At 43.2% G+C, this 19570-nt stretch overlaps 1 protein-coding gene across 4 annotated transcripts in view; it reads left to right on the top strand.

Moving 5' to 3' along the window:
- The window catches only part of igsf9ba (immunoglobulin superfamily, member 9Ba), a 60501-nt gene extending 42020 nt beyond the window's left edge, over positions 1-18481 (top strand). The window contains exons 12-22 of one of the 4 annotated variants that reach the window (XR_015118214.1): positions 436-559; positions 1414-1589; positions 4159-4385; positions 5062-5146; positions 5234-5395; positions 5504-5549; positions 6280-6366; positions 7081-8706; positions 10243-10288; positions 11058-12713; positions 13731-13751. Coding sequence is in view for 2 of the 4 variants with exons in the window: in XM_086216688.1 (XP_086072814.1) it covers positions 436-559; positions 1414-1589; positions 4159-4385; positions 5062-5146; positions 5234-5395; positions 5504-5549; positions 6280-6366; positions 7081-8706; positions 12583-12713; positions 13731-13939 (2873 nt within the window). In the remaining 2 variants the exon portion in view is untranslated. Of the gene's footprint in view, positions 1-435; positions 560-1413; positions 1590-4158; positions 4386-5061; positions 5147-5233; positions 5396-5503; positions 5550-6279; positions 6367-7080; positions 8707-10242; positions 10289-11057; positions 12714-13730 lie in introns of all 4 variants that reach the window. The other 3 variants (XR_015118213.1, XM_086216688.1, XM_086216689.1) reach the window with 3 other exon arrangements.
- Positions 18482-19570: the final 1089 nt, after the last annotated feature.

The raw sequence follows: 19570 nt of genomic DNA, 5'->3' as shown, positions 1-19570 counted from the left end.
TGTCACAGTGCAGCGGAGACAGCTGTGCTCCTCAGACCAGGCTCAGGTCTCTCCTGTATCCCAGTGAGACGTAGCTGGCTTCAGGCCACACAGCACAGTTGGAAGGTGGGTGGGATGTGCAGAGCCGCAGGCAGCATGGCTGCTCTTGAACTTGACCTTAAACTGGTCCCCACCTCTGCCAGCGACACATTAGCCACTGAGCAGGCAGACACATGACACAGCTTTTTAAAGGAAACGGCATCAAAATGTTCTGACTCACAATGGTACGACTAGTAAATATGACTCAAACTCAATCAGTGACTCAGACTAGATTGATAATGCACTTTGAAATGGTGTCTAAACCTTCATTATATCATAGTGTTATTAATTTTACAAATATTGTGCTCCCTTGCATATTTTAAATGTAGTCTTTCTGTTTTTCTATAAATCTCACAGGCACCAGCCCGCACGCTCCTGGCAATATCCATGTGTTGCCCTCAACAACCTTTGCTAATGTGTCCTGGGAACCGGGTTACGATGGCGGCTTCGAGCAGACGTTCTCCGTGTGGTATGGTCCAGTGTGAGTGTTCTTAGTTTAGTTGGAATCAGTTTGTCACCAGCCTACACATGTGGAAACACCACAGGGAAGTTTTTGGCTTAGTTGAAGATAGGAGGAGACGCTGCCCTGGCAATGGCGATAAAATATGAAATCCAATCAGAGGCTCGGAGCGGAATTGTTTTGACAGCCTAAATCTCGGGGTATTTGGAAGACGTGCATAATTCATGGTGTGTATCTGGAGAGACACCGCAGTGGCGTCCCACTCAGGATCCGTGAGCTGCCGTGACGATGATTTCCACCTGCTAGTGCTGCGAGTCGTCAGGACAGTGAGAGGAGTTGAGTCGATGTAGAGGGTGACACACATCGTCCCTGCTGTCAGTGAGAAATGACAGAAGCAAGAACACGAATAGAGGTTGCTGTTTGCTTGTTTGTTTTTTTTTACATTCATACGCATTTGTTATCCTGCCATTTTTATTTTGCAGTGCACAGTAAACAAACAGTGTATTCAGTATTATTCCAATGCTGGAGAAACCTTATTTCCCACATCGATCATAGAAGCTGGTCACTTAAGTGTTAGAAGTGAAAATTCAAACTGTATCAAAGCGTCTGAGGTCAGAAGCTGGTTTCACTGTTACATCTGGCAAACCACCAATAAGAACAAGATGTTCCCTTTCAACTGAGGAGCTCACAGCGCCTTTGAAACACATAGCTGGGCTGCCCAGCCACACTTCCGTCAGTTCACCTCTGATGAGATATTCTAAGATTTTAGTGTGGTCACACGCGATGTTCTTGTTGGCCATTTTACTCACAGTCGCAGTGTTACACGTTACTGTCATGCATCATTTTCTTTTAACTCGTTTCATTTCCGTCCTCAGGTCAAAGAGAATAGACTTCGGTCCACATGACTGGCATTCCATGCCAGTTTCTGGTGCTCAGACCTGGTTGGTGGTGCCAGGACTGGAGCCTGGGACAGAGTACCAGTTCAGTGTGTTGGCACAAAACAAACTGGGCACCGGCCCATTCAGTGAAGTCGTGACAGTCAACACTGCAGGTGGGTACCAGTTAATGTCCCTTCAACACACTGAGAGCGTCTTTTCTTTTTTTTCCCCCATCAATGTCTTTTCCTCTGACTTGGCACTGAGATGGAATTTTTAAGGATTTGTAATACTTCATATAACATACTGCCCTCTAGTGTAGCTTAGATTAACACATGTATAATGTATGTACTTCCCCCTCACACTCATTTTCACGGACAGATTCAAACCTTGAAGCATCCTTCACTTGGAGACACGCCAGCGTTACTGCGGGATTCACAGAGATAAAAACTACACCGTGACCTTTTAATCGTCTTGTTTAGACTATTTCTTGCATTCTGTTACCCAGGAAACGTCCTAAAACTAAAAACTGAAGCCATCAGATTGTTTAAGTTATGTTTGACTAGAAAAGACAGTACATGTCAAATCATATGTCTGGGAGTTTGATGAATCATTAGAAAGGAAGCCATTTCGCTGTGAGTCAGAGCCCAGTGCACCCTGGGAGCTCGAGGCCACCTGATATTCCTCACTGTCATTCATATCAGTGCCACTGGCCCTCTACTGCAGACATCCGTACTTGTCATTCAGGGTTCCCAAAACCAGTTACACAATCAACATTTAGAAAGTTTTCCTTGACTTTCCAAGGACCTGTAACATACAGGAACACTCACAACTTTTACACGCATGAACAGAGGTGTACTTTAGTTATTTAATGTGTATTTATTCTAAAATTACACAGGAAAGCCTCTGAGTAGTTCAGTATCATAGGCCCTTTGTCATTTCATTGCCCTGTATTACAGGAATGTTTTTTCACCATTTAAACATAATAAACTGAGCACTCAGACACAAAGAAATACCTGAAAATTAGTGGTATAACTGCTAAAATTGCTTGGTGTACTTCCATATTGAACTCTGATATCGTGGTTCTAATTTGCATTTGTTCCAACCGTCTGACACCGCAAGGCTCTGTGCTTCCTTCCAAAATGTACTGCTCCTATCACAGATACTGTTTTTGCTCCTGTAACCGCCTCCCCCACATAAAAATCCGTCGCTGAACTGAAACGCTTGACAAAATGACTCATTGCTAAATTAGATTTTAAAATTTGAATGACCTTCCAGTGTTTTGAATGAGCGTGGGAACCCTGAGGACACGCACAGGTACAACCACGCAAACGGAGGCACTGTTTCATTGAGGTGTGCTGGTATCCTGGCACCAGCTCACCTGAATGGAATGCTGGCATTGTTAGTAAATGTTATTAACGTCACCTGGGGTTGACGGTTCAATTTATGTTGCTGACATGTCATTGATCCTTTTGAGAGAGTTCTGTAAATTAATTGTTGTGAGAAACGCCTTTGTGTTTCAGCCAACTCGTGCCTCCGGGGCCTGAAGAAAACAGGATTCAAGATGTCTGAGCTATAAAATCAATCTCCTAGCTAACAAAAGAAGGATGAGAAGGGGTTTTTTTTTTAAATTTTTTAACTTGTTTAAATATCTGTTCATTGAAAGTCTCTCTTGAGAATAAGACCCTGCACGGATTGACTGTTGTTCCTATCGGCACATGGGCTTGGAGATGAATACATGCATGGGTCAAAATCAATTATTAAAAAAAAAAAAAAATCAGTTTTAATCAAGCTGAGCTGATTGAAGTTATGACATACTTTCTACAGTACTTCCTGTAGTCACAGTGTAAAGCAGTATTAGACTCAACGTTGCCAAGTTGGGCAACTTGCCTTCATTCAACAGAAGCTCAGTGAGGCTTCACACAAAATTGATCGATGGCAATTCACTCTAAACATGACTTTTTATCCTCATAAACTTTTTTTTTTATTTTTGAAGTGTGCAAAAAAAAAAAAATCAACCTATATTTATCAGATTGTTAAACTTAATAGAAAAAGTGTTTGCGGCCCATTTTTGTATGCATTACTGTTTCAAATTAAGAAAAACTAGAGACCACCTTGCTATTGAAAGACACTAGCTCTGACACACACACTCACACACACACACACACACACACACACACACCCCCAGGTGCTCATGCCTGGCTAACAACTGGTTCAAACTCGGACTTGATTTCGATATTAACTGTGTGTTTTATTTCAGAGTCTTTATTTGTAACATTTTGCAGAAGGACCAAAGTTGAAAATTAATTCTTCCCTGATGATGAATTGATGAATTAAATAAAAATGTTCAAAAAAAAAACCATTGCACAACTTACATCGTGCAGAGTTAAGACGCTAATCAGGTGAGGCAGGGGTGCTCCTAACTTTATCAAAATGGTTTTGTTTTTGTGTGTAAAGTTGCAACACAGCATAGTTTAGCTGTTTGGAATGAAGGTCAGCCCTGTAGAGACAGCTCTCTCAGAACTCAGTCTGTTTTACATTCAGAGTGCTAAACCACTCCACTTTATCCTGGCACACTCTGTATTTCCTCTTGAGCAACTCAATGCACCACTTATTTGTTACAAAACAGCTATCAAAGCCAAGTGTCCTCTCAATTCTCAACCGTGCTTACGTTTCACTGAGATGTTTCTATCTGCACCTCGACTGAAGTCCTCTATCTTAGTTTTTGTCTGCTTGGCTCCACAGGTTCTCCTCTGGGTACCCCAGAACCACTGGTGCTCCTTACTCCACCACGGTGCCTCACAGCCAACCGCACGCAGCACGGTGTCCTCCTCACGTGGCTCCCTCCAGCCAACCACTCCTCACCCATCAACCGTTACATCATGGAGTTCCGCCTCGGGGAGAGATGGGAGGTCCTGGACGACCTGATCCCATCCACGGAGACTGAGCTTATAGCCAGAGACCTTGTTCAGGTGAATTACAAGCACACATAGATATGTAGAAAAGACATGGCTGTGTTTGTTGCTTCCTCTTTTGAGGTACCCTTACAATTTAAGCCACAAAAATAGCTTGTAAAGTACTTACGGTATGTGTAGTACGTTCATGCTTCATTGCCACATTCCCGAGTGTGTAGAAGAATCTACAGTGTCTCATGACACAAAGTAGATAGCCAACGCCAGCAGCCACTTATTCTTCACTGTATCTGAATATGTACTGTAATTCATTCCTCACAAGTGCTTTAATGCAGTTAGCAAACTAGAAATCAAACAATCAGTCCAAATCCACTGGGGGGAGCATGTGACCAGAGATTTGCTGTATCCACTCCAAGTGTAAAACCAGTGTCAGTGCCAAAAACATTGTGATGTTTGTCCGTTCCAGGCCACTGCAGATGAAACATGGCAGGCTCTGTGGAAGAGGACTTGATCCCCTTGTAGATCTGGAAGCCTCTTTCTAATTAAAGCACAATTACTCTTGATCATGCGCTCATGAAAACATCAATATTATATTTCATATCTGTCACCAGATTCCTCCAAGTCACAGTGGACTGTTAAATTTATACATTAAATAATTAATATTTTTCTCTTTGTAAACCCGAGAGTCAACAGATGAAGAAAAGACAAAGATGTGTTTGATGTGTCTGTCTGACAGGAATCCTGGTACGAGTTTCGAGTGATGGCTGTCATGGATGACCTGATCAGTGAGAGCAGCAACGTAGTGGGAGTGTCTAGTACAGGTGCGTTACTTCACAAACATGGGATGACAAATTGACACGCTTCAAGTGAAATGAATAGATGGGTGTTTTTGTAACCTCCCTGTTTAGACCCCTTCCCCCCTGCGGAAGTGGCTGATGAGGGGCTGGCGCGGCCTGTGGTCGCGGGTGTTGTGGCAACTATCTGTTTTCTGGCGGCGGCAGTACTGTTCAGCACTCTTGCAGCTTGCTTTGTCAATAAGCAGCACCGTCGCAAACTCAAGCGTAAACCAGGTATGTCAGCCTGCCTATTGACGAACTACATCCAGTAGTTCTTGTCTGACTTCTACTGGTGGCGCTGGACTGACGAAATGCTGAATTAAAATGTCTTTGCCCTCTCAGATCCTCCCTTGTCGGTGACACACTTCAGGAAAAGCATAGAGTCACCGTAAGTAAAGCCAAGGACACCCTCCAATCTGCCAGCGGTGACTGTGTATCTTCTTCTGCACCTCACCATGTAAATCATACCATAGTTCAGCTTATTCCAAAGCCAGCCACTGGATTTAGCGGCTAAATGCATAGGAAGTATAAAATGTGTAAGACGCACAAAAGAAAAAGCCCTGGACGAAGCAAAAACAAAAAAACATGGATGTAATGCTTGAGGTATTTAGGAGGTGCAGAAGAACATGCACAGTAGCAACCTCTTGCAGATCGTGGGTGGATTAAGAGTTCAGAGCAGTCAAGTCAGCATTTTAAGCACATTACCCTGAGTGCCCAAGCCGCAGTATCTGTATTGATTTTTGATCCATCTGTGTTCTTTAACCTCAAACGCTGTCTGCTTTCTGCATGATTCTCAGTGTTTAATAATGCTAATTTTGTTTAGCTGCACATTTAATGTACAGTATCAGCCACATGTGTGTATTTGTCTGTCTGTAATACTTATGTACATGTATGACTGCATTTCAATCTCAACACAGGCTCATTTGTGACAGTAATCTGTGTTAATCCCATTCCAGAAAAAAAAAAAGTCTGCCTGTGGCTTTTGGTAAACTTTCAGTATCCGACACTTTTATTTATTTTATGAAATGGTCCAGGCAGGTCAGGGAGTTCACTCTTAGTCCTTCCTGCACTCGTAGTAAAAGACGAACCAGGCCCATGTCGTTTGTCTCCCATCGCAGGCCTCCTCTCACCCCCTTGCCAGGGGTAGAGCCCTGCTGGGACGAGCCTGCCAGGAGCAGTTTCTTGCCCCCGCCCGCCAGCCCCCTGTGAGTGCCTGCCTGCACCAAAACCCAGAGTGTGCTGCACTGCACTGGCTTGGCTGCATGGTTAATGCATTGCACAGAAATGATCTACTGACAATGACTAGCTGTTGTTGTTAAGCCTACCGCTGGCATTTCTGCATGCACAGACTTTCACACACCATTCAGGGATTAAATTGCATCGGCTCAGCTGCATGTACAGTACAGTACTGTGTATATGCATTCTATAAAATATGTCTTCCTGATGCATTCAGTGACCCAGTAAGTGTTGACTATGCTGCTCCTGGTGTGGGCAAATGAGGCCTGGTTATATGTCATCTGCTTTCTTCATATCACCATTTGGTGCAGCATATGGAAATTGGTCTCTCGTCTGCTGAAGATGTAGAGTCAGTAGATCTGTGATACGGTTGTCATGGTTGCGTCTTTGATTCTCCCCTCATCCCTTCTTTCTGGCTTGGTTCATTAGCTGCTGTCATATCAGGATGATGCCGCCACCATAAACTGGTTGTTATTATAATGCAGCCCATTATCATGGCATCAGTAACAGAGTGCTTTGGCTTGTCATCTGTTTGTTAGGAATGAAACTGCATTCATGCCCATTATTTTACGGCATTGTAGGTGTTTGTTTGATTTTGAATCTTATTTTCGTACTTTTCCGTAGGGTCGCGCTGTTTGTTGAATTGAGCCAAACCGTGTGTCTGCCCTGGTTCTCTCTGTCAGGTTATCATCGGGGAAGATAAGTCCAGAGAGCTCCCCTCCATCTCGGCCCCGCTCTCTTTCTTCAGAGGGTTCCCACGGTCCAGGCCTGTACGTCAGGAAGCTGCCCAGCCCTCTGAGAGAAAAAGACAAAGAGCTGTCCTTCTACAAGAAAACCAAGCGTGCCATAGCCAGCAAGAAATACAGTGTGTCCAAGCATGAGGCAGAGGTCACCACGCCTATTGAGTTAATAAGTCGTGGCCCTGATGGCCGCTTCGTCATGGAGAGCAGCCCACCACCCCGTCGCATCCAGGGCTTTCCCTTCGCAGAGGAATCTGACATGTACCCCGAGTTTCGTCAGTCTGATGAGGAGAATGATTTTGACCCCGGGCCTCTGCCACCCATCATGCCCACCCTGCGGCCGCAGCTCTCCCCAACATCCTCCAGCCTGGAGTCAACGCAGCCCCCCACCTACAGCCCCCGTCTACACAGGCCCATGGAAGGTATGAGCTTTGCAGAGGGCAGTGCACTTCACGCCTCAGGGCAGGCCCCATCCTCCCGCTACCGGGGCTTCCCCCAGGGCCCATTCTATGGTTATCTAGGCAGCCGCACTGAATCAGGGATTCCACCACCATTCTACATGCCTGACATCAGCCCGCATAGCTCCGCTCTGTCATCACCCCCAGGCACCGCCGAGGGGCCCTTTGGTTACCCCTCCATCCCTGAGGAGAGTGGCGAGATGGAGCACCATCAGTATACTGCTTCCGGCCATTCTCTGTCTCACACACACAGCCCTCCTCCTCGCTCACCTGAGAGCTGGCAGCCTCATGAGTTACCCTTCCTGGGTCTAGAGGGTCCACGGTTCATATATCCACCCCCCCATCCCTTACATCATCCCCAGGGCATCCCTGACCCACCCACGTACCCTCCTCACTCGCTCCCCCCTAGTCACCTACACCTCCCACCCCTAAAGGATCCAACAAGCCCTAGACTCCTGCAGCTGGAGGTCCCCGTGGCTCCCCCAGGCAGAGACAGGCCCCTGGGGCCTCCGGTTAGGCGTTTAGCTATGCAACAGGCCCAGAGTCTCGGCCAGCTCAGACACACGGCCCACGGTGTGGGTGTACCAGTGTTGCCTTACCCTGACCCGGCAGCCCGTGCAGGGAGCCCAAGCACAGCCCCCAGTAGTAGCCCTCAGTCCTGGCTCAGCCCGAGGGCAGGGCGCCGGGCAGACCCCAGCCTACCCCCTCTAGTACTCCAGCCCTCCCGTCTCTCTCCGCTCTCCCAAAGTCCCCTTAGCACCCAGCCAGGTTCTCCAGATATTCTAGTGCGCCCCCCTCCGCGCCCCAGCATCCTCCGCACCTCTCGGTCTCTGGAGATGCCTGAGATCACCCTGCAGTCTTCGGCCACGGTCAGTTTCTCCCGGAGGTCCTCCCTGACTGCCTCTCCCACTCAGAGCCACAGCGCCAAGCAGCCCAGCCCCAGTTACCACGCCCACATGTCCTATGCCTCCACTGCAGCCAGTTATCCCTCCCAGTCCCCTTCTCCTCCTCCAGAGGGCAGGGATGTTTTCGGGCAGAGGCCATCCCAGAGAAGGACAGAGGAGGAGATGCTACCCTCAGAGCCCTCTCAGCTCCAGATATCAGCCTCAGGGTAGGTGATCCATTCCACTAGAGAGTAGTCACATGTTGATTTAAAGAGGAGACTTCTCTCCCCATCTGCTCTATATTCCAAATTTCCTCAGTACTTTATCCAGTTTTAATTTGATGTTTCCATTTATGCATAATTAACATGCATATTGTTCCTTAATATGCAGAAAGCATGTAATTGCATTTAGCACAAATTGTATCAGTCGTAAATTACATAAGTATTGACCGTTTGATGGCATGTGAAAACTGAAATATACTACTCACTTCTAAAACGAACAATTGGAACATTTAGATTCCAACTCGAAAGACGTTTATCCCTTTGTTCAAAACTACAGAAGGTGAGCGCAGCCAAGCATGCTCACTTACTTTTTGATGCAGTTGTCTCAAGATCTCAAGTTGGTATTGCGTTGCCTTAAGAAAACTAAGCCCTTTTTCTCAGGATCGTGGGTTCATTCGCCTTACAATCTTGAGAAAACGAATGCTTTGTGTCTCAAGATGACAAGTTCATTATCTTGTTTTCTCGAGAAAACGCATTAAAAAAGTAAGTTCACTACCTGGTTCTCTGCTTTTGTAAAAAAAAACAACTGTACCATTTTTCTAATTGGGATGATCAAAAGAGGTATTTTTAAGTACTGCCGATTAAAACAAGAGATGACGACATCACGTTTCAAGCGCTAGCAGGAGGTATCTTCATGTTGAGCAGTCAGCAACTTACTTATAAATGGTTCAGTGCTACTTTGTAGAACAGACATGAACATGAACCACATGTGGGTTGACAGGAGTGTGGAACATCTATGAAAGGGTAACAATCCATCAAGTCATCAGATATAAATGCAAAAAAAAGAGAAGAAAAACCTTAAAAGTGGTCAATCGTGCCTCGCTTGCTAATAACCCCAAAGCAGACCTAGCATGTATTGTACTTTTAATGTGTGTTAGTAATTAATAGAGAATATGTTCTTCTTCAAATGCTCTGCCGCCACTTTGTGAAATCTCTGACATCAAACTTACATTGGAGGAATTACCTAACAATAATTTGTATTTTCTATGGAGCACAACTCATTTGCTGTTAACAAAGCATTTAGCAGCAACTTATCGACCCCCAGTAAAGGGTTCCTTCATACGAAGTGGAACCCATCAAAATGAGCTCTTGCACATAACCTGCAACACCGTCTGAGATTAAGCAGGATTTTAAAATCTCACCATAACTTCTTTTTTTCTTTTTTTTTTTTGATTTTAAACTTTCCATTAAATTTAGACCAGTGCCCCTACAGACACATAGGAAGTGCCTTTACGCCGATGTAAAACTGTTGCTGAGACACATACAATTTGATGCCCCGCTGCATTTCTGTGCCGTAGATGTTCCTGCGCCCCTCACACCCACCTCACAGCCCTAGAACCTCCCGCCACACAGTAGCCGAGGCCGTGAGGCCGAGACTTGCTCCTGCACTATCAATGGCCTTTAAGGGATCGTAGCTTGTAGGGCTGCTGCTGCTTTATAGAGGGTAAGGGTCTTACCTGATTTGTTTTTGATTGATCTCAGCTATCTGGGCAGCGTTGTTGTGACCCGGTCCCCTACGCCGCAATAGGTAAGGGTCGGACCCATGTCTGAGAGGGGAGGGGTCAGCAGGGGGAGGGCTCTAATCACTCTCTCCTTTAAAGGGGAATTGCTTTGGGTTGTGCCTCTGTGCTGGATTCAAGTGAAGTACAACTAACGCTAACAATGACCGCAGGATACGTTTGCCAATACAGTTCCAAGGCACAGTACGCCTGCTGTGGCAAAGGCTGCAGGAATTAGGCTCCAGGAGTGGTTTTGGACCTTGGAGAAGCATTTGATTTTGTCTTTGGATTGTCTGAAAATGTTTCCCTGCACAAAAAAAGCCTTGAATCACTAGAGGACGCACATGTATGATGGACTGGAGTATTCCCCTTTAAAGTTTTGTTCCATGTGCAAAATGCCATGCATGCATTCTCTAAACTTCTCTCTATGACCAAACAAATAACAACAATTCTCAAACTAAATTTTTTGTCACATTTGTTGTCCTAAGTGCTTTCGTTTTTCTGTCATGTGACTGTTTTTAATGGCCATTTCCTCTTCCTGTCATGTGACTTGTTCTTTAACGGCCATTTCCTCTTCCTGCCATCTCCTCCCGTCAGCATGGTGAAGCCTCTGTACGCAGTGTTCATGTTTATGAAAGTGTGCTGTACAGTGTTTATGTCTATGGAAATGTACGATATTTAGCACACTGTGGCCTCCGAACACAGTTTAATGGTGAAGTTTTCTATCTGTCCAGGACTGTTGATTCTCAGATGTGTCTCCCCCTCTCTGCTAATGCCTCTCAATCTCTCTCTCCACAGTGACAAGTGACGGACTGCATCTCTAAAGCTTTCTGTTTCTTTGCCTTGTACATGTTGGGCGCCACAACTTGACTTAATTGGGCGTTAAGTCAGATTTTGAAGCTGTTTGTTGCGCAGTTCTTTGAAAGGCCAAAAAAAAAAAAAAAACTAAAAACAAAACATTTGAGCCTCCTGAATCTGAACTTAAGGGCATTTTCACTCCAAACTGGTTCATTTTGGCAGGTATGAACACAACAATCACACTTAATCCACCTGGACCAAGATCTTTACAAAAAAACAAAACCTTTCTGTGACATCAACGGGCCGGTGCAGTCTGTTTGCAGGGTGATCTGAGCTGGTTTGGGCTAAACTAGCCTTGTAATCAAGTGTGCTGAGAATATTTGGATGCGTCCAAACTGTAGTTGGGAGAAAAAAAAATGCAAAAATGAACAAATAACTTCATAAGAATAGTACATTTGCTCCAGTCGAGAACGTAGGACCTGCTTGTTATGTGTACTCTTTCTGCTCCTGCCCCGGACGCAGTGTGAAAAGGACAAAATGCTTCAAGCTGACGAGCTCAGCAACTGATTCCGACCTGAGCGATTAGTCAACAGGAGTGAAAATGCCCTTAATGTTAAGAGTTGGTGAGGAAACTAAATTGCATTGCATCTTTCTGTTAGAGATGGACAACAAAACCAGAGTATTCGGTATGAGGTAAAACTGCATAGAGTGAAGATACTTGAACTCGTGATTATTTTGCTACTTGAACAAGGATTATTTTCATTCAACTTAGCATGTATCACTCATGAAATGAAAATAGTGTGTGAGAGTTGAATAAAATTTCCATATTTGTGTTCTATTTTGAAACAGAAACCTCCCCACATGCTTGCATGTTAGCGCAATTTGTCAAACGAAATTACTGATGCACATCCTGTGAAGCGTGAAAAAGTGCTATCAGAGGAACGTCAATTAGAGTTTCAGGAACAGTAATTTCACAGTTCCTGCGATTATTTTCATTTTATGAGTTTTATATAGCGAAGAGACCAATATTGCCAACATTTCTGAAGCAGTCACTATTTAAAGGCCCAGAACTTAGTTGCAGCTATGATGCTTATTTTCATCCCAGCACAACCAAACCTCCTGATCATGAATCAAAGGTCACCTGGAGTGGCTCAAATTTAGCCAAAATGGAACCTCAATCCAGCACTGGGTCTTTAATGTAATGATTGTTTGAGCCAATAAATTCACCAAATCCACTTTTTGTCAACTGTTCCTCCTCGCTTTCACTTTCTCTCTTCGTCTTCTCTTTTCTTTCCCTCTTCGTGTCTAACTTTTGTCATCCATCAACGCAGATAGAAAGTGGAAATTCATCATCTTAGTGAAAGGGCTCTCAGTAGCCGTGCAAGAGCTCATCAAATCATATGATAGCACTTAACTGGAACTAGCCATGCAAGTGCCATTCTGTCTTTTCACTCTGAGACAGGAGTGAACACGCCTGTTGGATTAATGCAGAGCAACGTATGCTGTTCCTCTCTGCTCTTCTCAGGGAACCTCTAGGTGCGTCTAGTGATCCTGCTGGGTCTGAGAGCTTACCAGCACTGCTACACCACTGTATCACGAAAGCCAAGGGCGTGGCTGCCAACAACAATAACAACACAACGTCCCGCAGGAGAACAGGTTAGTCAGTCAATTACAGAACATAGATTTACCCAGAATATGTGGGCGGTGCGGTCTTACCACGGCCACGTCCGCGTGTGTTCGATTGTCAAATACTAATGGGAAGATTTTGATTTAGTTTCAGGTTTAAGTATGTGTGGAAATAATTAAATAGTTAAAAAAAAAAGATACAGAAACGGAACACACATCAGGTTTGAAACATCAAACATTGCAACCATTTTTAAAGTCATCCTCCAGTCAATAATGTGTCTTTCTTCCTGCTCCCGTAGTTGAATGTTTGAGATTGACTGTGCAGAATGAAGCGCGTGCAGAGTTTGACACCGGAAGGATGAGAAAGCTCACAGTTCCTTTGTGGGCTTTATGACATCACTAATATCCTGGACAGTAACGGTCCAAAATTCAGCACACGCAGGTATAATGTGGACGTTTGTGAGAGACGTCGTGTGTCCAGCAGTTAAACAATAAATAGTCGTACGTTCCCAAGCAGGCCATGTTTTGAAGCTTTCTATGTGTTAGTTGTTTTCCTACACAAGCAATGTCAGACACACACAGGATAGTATTTGTTAAAAGTATTTCTCAGACCATAACACACATGCAGAGAGGCTCTTTCATTTTTGTCACTAAGCTCTTTGCTGCGTCTCCATTTTCTTCACCGCGGAGGACAGTTGGGTGTGCACGTCGTGTGTTTGACAAAAGGGTGTGAGGTTGTCAGTGTCTGTCCTCACTGCTGCTGAGAATTCCCCAGACCTCAGCAGCTGAAGGTCGCTGATGTCTGCTGTTGTGGGACCAAATTTCTTGTTGAAATTCGTAGAGGTGATGTATTTTAATTAGAGAAATACGTGTTGAGCTCCTGGAGGTGGTACGGATGGTGTTGGTGGTGGATCGATGACTATTTTTGGCGGTTGGGGGTAAAAGGTATGATTGATTTTGCTAATGCTGATGTTCTGCAGCCTGCTCGGCCGAGGTCTGCGCCGTCTGAGCTCTGTCTAGTTACCGGTGCGCTTCTTCTCTTTGCAGGTGTGTCTCCCTCTCAGACCCAGCAGCAATCTCAGACAGCCCAAGAGGGAGAGGATCTCAACGTTCACAGGAAGAGGAAAAAGCAAAATAAGAAGAACCCCTATCGCTACTTGACCTCCTTCCTACATCGCAGACAGTCGGAGGAGGACCAGACAGGCATTCTGGCCAGTGCGGACTCTGAGGGCCCGAATTACGGGACTCTCCGCTGACCTGCGTGCCCACCACTGTCAATGACAGGCCAAGCCATTGGACTCGACTTAAACCCCACCTCAGCCCTTGCTGCTCCGCCCCAATCTCTGTATCAAGTCTCTTTTCATCTCTAACCTGTGTTTGGGGAGCAGGAAACATCAGTCTGAGTGCACTGGGGGTTAGAAATTTGAAGACAAGAACAGGATGCTGTCCTGAGTCGTCACCTCTACTTGTCTCTGAGGAATCTCACTTGAAAATATATAATGTATATAAATAGTAAAACAAGGGAATTCAGCTTCCTCCTACAGTAATAAAATGTGTTGGTTGAGTATGTCACAACACGTTAAAGATTTTTCACTCACTGGTCATTGGGGTCCATATATCTTTAGGTTTTTCAGTGATACGGTGTACTGTTAAGCCTGGTGTGTCCACAGACACGGACATGAGTCTACCTTTCCTACAATACAAATAGTGTCAGTATTTAAACACAGGGTTCTTACCACATAATATACCTCAGAGTAAACGCAGAGTTGCTGTAATTCTTGTGGTATACTGTACGTACTTGACCTTTTTACATATGTAAAGTATGGATAAAAAGGTTTCTATCACACACACACACACACACACACACACACAAACGCGCGCGCGCGCGCCACACTCATTCAGATAGATAATATGGCCTAACTTTATCTAGCTTTTTATTATCAGTAACAGCTGACATGTTGTGTTAATTTTGATGTACTCTTCAATGCCAACCACGAAGACAACTGTGTCTTCAATGGAGTGCTCATCCCGGCACCGTGTTAAGACAAAGACCATAGCCTTCGCGAGAACTGGAAATCAAAACACGCTCAACACAGGTTGGACTTGTAGGGATAGAAGAACAGGGTGATGAATTGTAAGTGTACTGTAGTATGTATTTCATGATTAAGGAATCATTTGTGAAGTGTGGCACATCTTAAGGTGCCTTTTTTGGCCTTTTCCTCTTGTTTTTCTAACATAAGAAGCAACTGCCTTTTTCGTCGCCTTCTCATACCTGTCCCTCTCGAGGAGGATTCTTATAGTATGTGCGTTTTTACTTTCTCTGCCAAGGACACAAGAAAAAAAAAATGCCACAGAGGATGCATGACTCCTGTTTTTCTTTTTCTTTTTTCTCTCCCCCACATTTTTACATTTATATTTTAAATGGGTAGCTGCTTCAGCTGTGTATATCCAAGTCAATGGACAGAACCTGGAGGAAGAGACATATCTGGGTTTAAAAAAAAACAAACATTTATTTAAAAAAAAAAAGGAAAAAAAAAAAAGGCAAATCAATAACTAGAACTTCAGTGGAAACGTACAGATGTCCTGTACGCGCGTTTTCATGCAGAAAAGAACAAACCGGTACAGCAAGGATGTTAATGTTTAACAGCAGCTGTTAGAGGAGGATGCCTCATTAAAACGGAAAGTGTTACAAGCAATGGAAAACTACTCCAACACTGGCCACCCTGACTGTTTATCTTTAACAACTGTATATTACTTGCTAGCTACTTCTCTGTATGTGTGTTAATTTTTGACACTAACCGATAATGAATGTATGTTTTGCTGTACAGGAAATGAATGTCCCGATGTCACAGTACATTGAATGACCGTTAACGTTGTTTATGGTGCAGCTGCGATCGGTGAGGTCGCCAGTTGGCGTAATAAGTCCAAATGGAACTGGTAGGCCCCACGCAGGTTCCCAACTGAGCTCCTTTTTCTTTTTTTCCTTTTTTTTTCTTCTTTTTCTGACAGCTACAAAAAAAAAAGAGCAAATATTTCCTTCTTCTTTTTTTTTTTTTTTTTTTACTTTATGCTATTTCAATCACTCAAAGACAGACATATCAGATAAACCTCCCACCTGCTAACAAATCAGAGAAATCAATAATCAACTGTCTGCTGAAATCTCTTTGACACGTGAGAAGGTGACGATTGCCTGAAAAGTGAAAGTGCATATTCTACCTTAAATTCGTTTCATGTAAGATACGAGGAGGAAGGAAAAAAAAAAATCTATATTTGTTATGTACTGTACATGGTGTGTATTGTATTTGTAAAGATAAATCAAACCATGTTTTACAGAAAGGGTGAGGATGTATGAAAATGTCGAGAGGATCCCAAGAAAAATTAGATTATATATAAAAGTATTTGCTTACAGTACGGCTTTAAGTGAATGATGTTTTTAAAACATTTTAAGGTGCCTCATTTGTCATACTTTAGCAAAACGTTATTTTGTCGGAGAAGAGAAGAAATCTTAATGTTAGTACCGTACAATGTATTATTGCCATAGCCCGCTGGCTGCACAAGTTGAGTAGTATTTTCTCTGATGTATAGTACGTGAATGCTCATTGGAAAAAGCTTTAGAAGCAGAAGTGTGTCGCCCTCTATAATATTTCTGGAACAAGTAATACTGTATTTTGCCCGTTCATGAGCACACATGTAGATTCACTTCAGATCTCTTCACCTTCAGGTGTCCAAAGCGAATGAACTGAAGGAGACCTTTTTCTACAGACATGCTATAGTCATGTACAATACGTACTGTGGAGGAAATTGTGTTTACATTAGTTTGATAAAGAAAACGTGTGATAGGGCATAGTTGCTTTGAACATTATGACTTGGTGCTATGTTCAACTTTGTGGTGCTGTAGAATAGAAACTTTTTTTTTTAATTCTTTTTTTTTTTTAATCCTTTTTTTTTTTTCTTCCTTCTTTCTTTTTCCACAGGTTTCGGCCCTTGTGTGTTTGAACAACTAAACTAGCTCCGGTAGACGCTATAGTTCCTTATCATAACAGTTTCATGGTGTGATGACAGTGATAGACAATACTGGAAAATAGTAGTATAACCTCAATAATAGAGATTTGTGATGCTACTTTCAAATGAACTCAAGATGACCTGTTTCTATAGTGTGTTTGCAATGTCTGTCTGTGCTTCCAAGGTACCCTCTCTAAAGTATACTTGTGATGATATTGAGAATATTAACCCAGCCTAAAAGAGGAAACATATACCTGATTTTGATTAGTCTGCACCACAGGACACATGGGAGGGAATCTGAGAGCATCGTCAGGCCATGAAGGGGATCTTTTCTACACACGCACACGCACGCACACACACGCACACACACACACACACACACACGTACTTCCTGTAGGTCAGTCTTTGGTTAGCAGCACTGTTTTTTCAAGCACACTACTACTGCAGCGTCTCGAGTCGTCTTGCCACATTTCTAGAGTTCCCACTAGTACTGTACAGTATAGCCACGAGTCACCGTCAGACCACCTTTGTATGCATCGCTGGTGTGTGGGGGACGCCGTTAACTCGCGTCCTCTCCGTGGGTTTTTTCAGAATGGATGTCGTCTTCCGGGCTCTTTTTTGCATTTTCAAAAAGAAACATGTACAGTGTTTAACGAGGGCTGCTTTGGACGTACTGTTAGCTCAGTTTGATTTGATCTTTTTTATTTTTTGTGCTCTCCAATTTTTCTGCTTACAGCTTTTAGTGCATCACTAGCTTCTGGTAGGATGATACTTAGAACCGATTTGATTTTTTTATTGTATTAATCTTGCATGTAGAGACAATACAAAAACGCCTATTTAGCAATCATTCATGGACATCTGAGCTGGTTGTTACTGGACGGAAAATAGAATATGTAGTATTTTCTATATTCTCTGTTTTTTCATGTGTACCAGCACTGAGAAAGTAGAATGTATTATTATGATTATTATGATTATTATTATGATTATTACCGTAGGCTACAATAAGCACTACATCGTTAACTGTTTTAGCTAAATGCTCATACTCAAGCAAGCCACGTAGTGCTTAAAAGGAAGAAAATATACATTTCATTTTCATCCTCTGAACTCCGTGCTGTTCATCACTTGTTTACATTCTGTATTCTACGTTTCCTTGTGCTAAAATCTGTTTCCATACTGTTCTTCTCTTAGTTGAAACATGTCTTCAACGATGTTCATATGTAAATACTTCAAAGCAAAAACCTTTTTTTTAAAAAAAAAAACAAACTTTTGTCTGTTTTAAAAATGATAACCTGATGTTTCCTCTTTTCGTTGGTCTGTTTTTAGACTCGTCATCTGTCACCGCATCAGGTATTAAGCTTCACTTAACTTTCTGTGAGCAATTAACTCATACTGTATGGTGCTGTACCAAAGCCTTATGTATAATATTTGTATTACTTTTATTTCTCGTTTGCCACTGCTGTCCAGTGAATTCTGTATAGATCATGTCTGACTCACTCTTCATGTTCAACTGCCATGGATCTTGTTTCTTTTTTGGAGTAAAACACAAAACTTAATGAACTAAAAGCACCCCACATCTGGCCTGGCTGTAATGATAGCAAAGCCTTCTAAAGGGAAAAAAAAAACGAACAAACAAACAAAAAAAGATGCACAGGCTCACAGCTCCTGGTGGCTCCTCATGACGTAGACACGGGCCTAGCACATGATCTATGCTCTATCTATGGCATGTCTGTGAGAATATGAACGCAGTGCTGTACTCATGTCACCATATCATTTCAAATGCTTAGTCCCATACGAATTTTTCCTCTGAAATTTTTGTATTTTGATATAATAAAAAAAATCAAAAGAGGTTGGGTTTTTTTTTTTCTGTCTTGTGGTTTTGTCAGGACGGGGACGACTCTGATCTTATCCGTGAGGATGTTGTAGTTCATACGCTGGACACAGGGTGTAAGTGTTGGACAGAGAGCGGGCAAGATGAGTTTAATCAGGTCAGGGTGGGGTTTTTTTTGTGGTTATTTTATATTTTCACCCAGGACACACAAGCCCTGGAGTTAAAGAGCCATGTGTGGAATCCTTTATTCCCACAAATCCCATTTATCCTCCGATTTCATAACATAGTTTTGTTTTTTGTTTTTTTTAATGCTGAAACATTTGTTTTCAAAAATCATGCCGAGTGGTTAATATTCTCACCTGTGCCTCCCGCACCCAAACATGAAGGAATGAATGGTGTGGCGGTTCTGCAAGAACAAAGAGAACAAATAACTTGAAAGGGGAAGAGGTCTGTCAAAATGACCTTTGCGCTTTTGTTCAAACTCCCTCAGGGAGAAACAAACAAATGAGCAGCCGTCTGCATACACCTGAGGAGAAGTGCACTTAATCCAGCGGATAAACACAAGAATCCTTTAGCGGCACAGACTGACAAAGGAGCCTGCACATTCTTTCAAAATAGAGCTTTAAATGTTTTGTGCTTGTAACTTTCCATTGTCGCATTTGGAGAAATTTTATTCTTGAGGCTAGTTGGTACAAAAAAAAAACAACAACAACAATTTAAAATGCAGGGAAAAAGGCACACCAAATTCAAAAGAAGTGTTTGACATCTGCTTGTATGGGAGCTGTGCAGCGTGAAGAAAGATCACAATTTTCAAGCTGCAGGAAGGTGCAGTATCCTTAAAAAAAAAGAAAGGATAATTGTGTGTTAAAATCCGATTCCAGATCAAATATTGTGGTGCAGACATGTCCTGCCTGCACATCATCGTCTGTGTCTGACGCAGATAAAGATGAAGATGATATCAGATGACCATCAGACGACCAGCACATTTTGTTGTTTGATGCAAACATTAACATTCCCTTTAATATCGCAAATCATATCACAATACCAGTCAATATAA

Source organism: Aulostomus chinensis, chromosome 10 (genome assembly GCF_037954235.1).
Source record: "Aulostomus chinensis isolate RoL2024-O1b breed Wild chromosome 10, RoL_Achi_v1.0, whole genome shotgun sequence".
Classification (NCBI taxonomy): Eukaryota; Metazoa; Chordata; class Actinopteri; order Syngnathiformes; family Aulostomidae; genus Aulostomus; species Aulostomus chinensis.
Note: the sequence above shows the minus strand (reverse complement) of the source record. Positions and strands in the feature narration are given on the sequence as shown.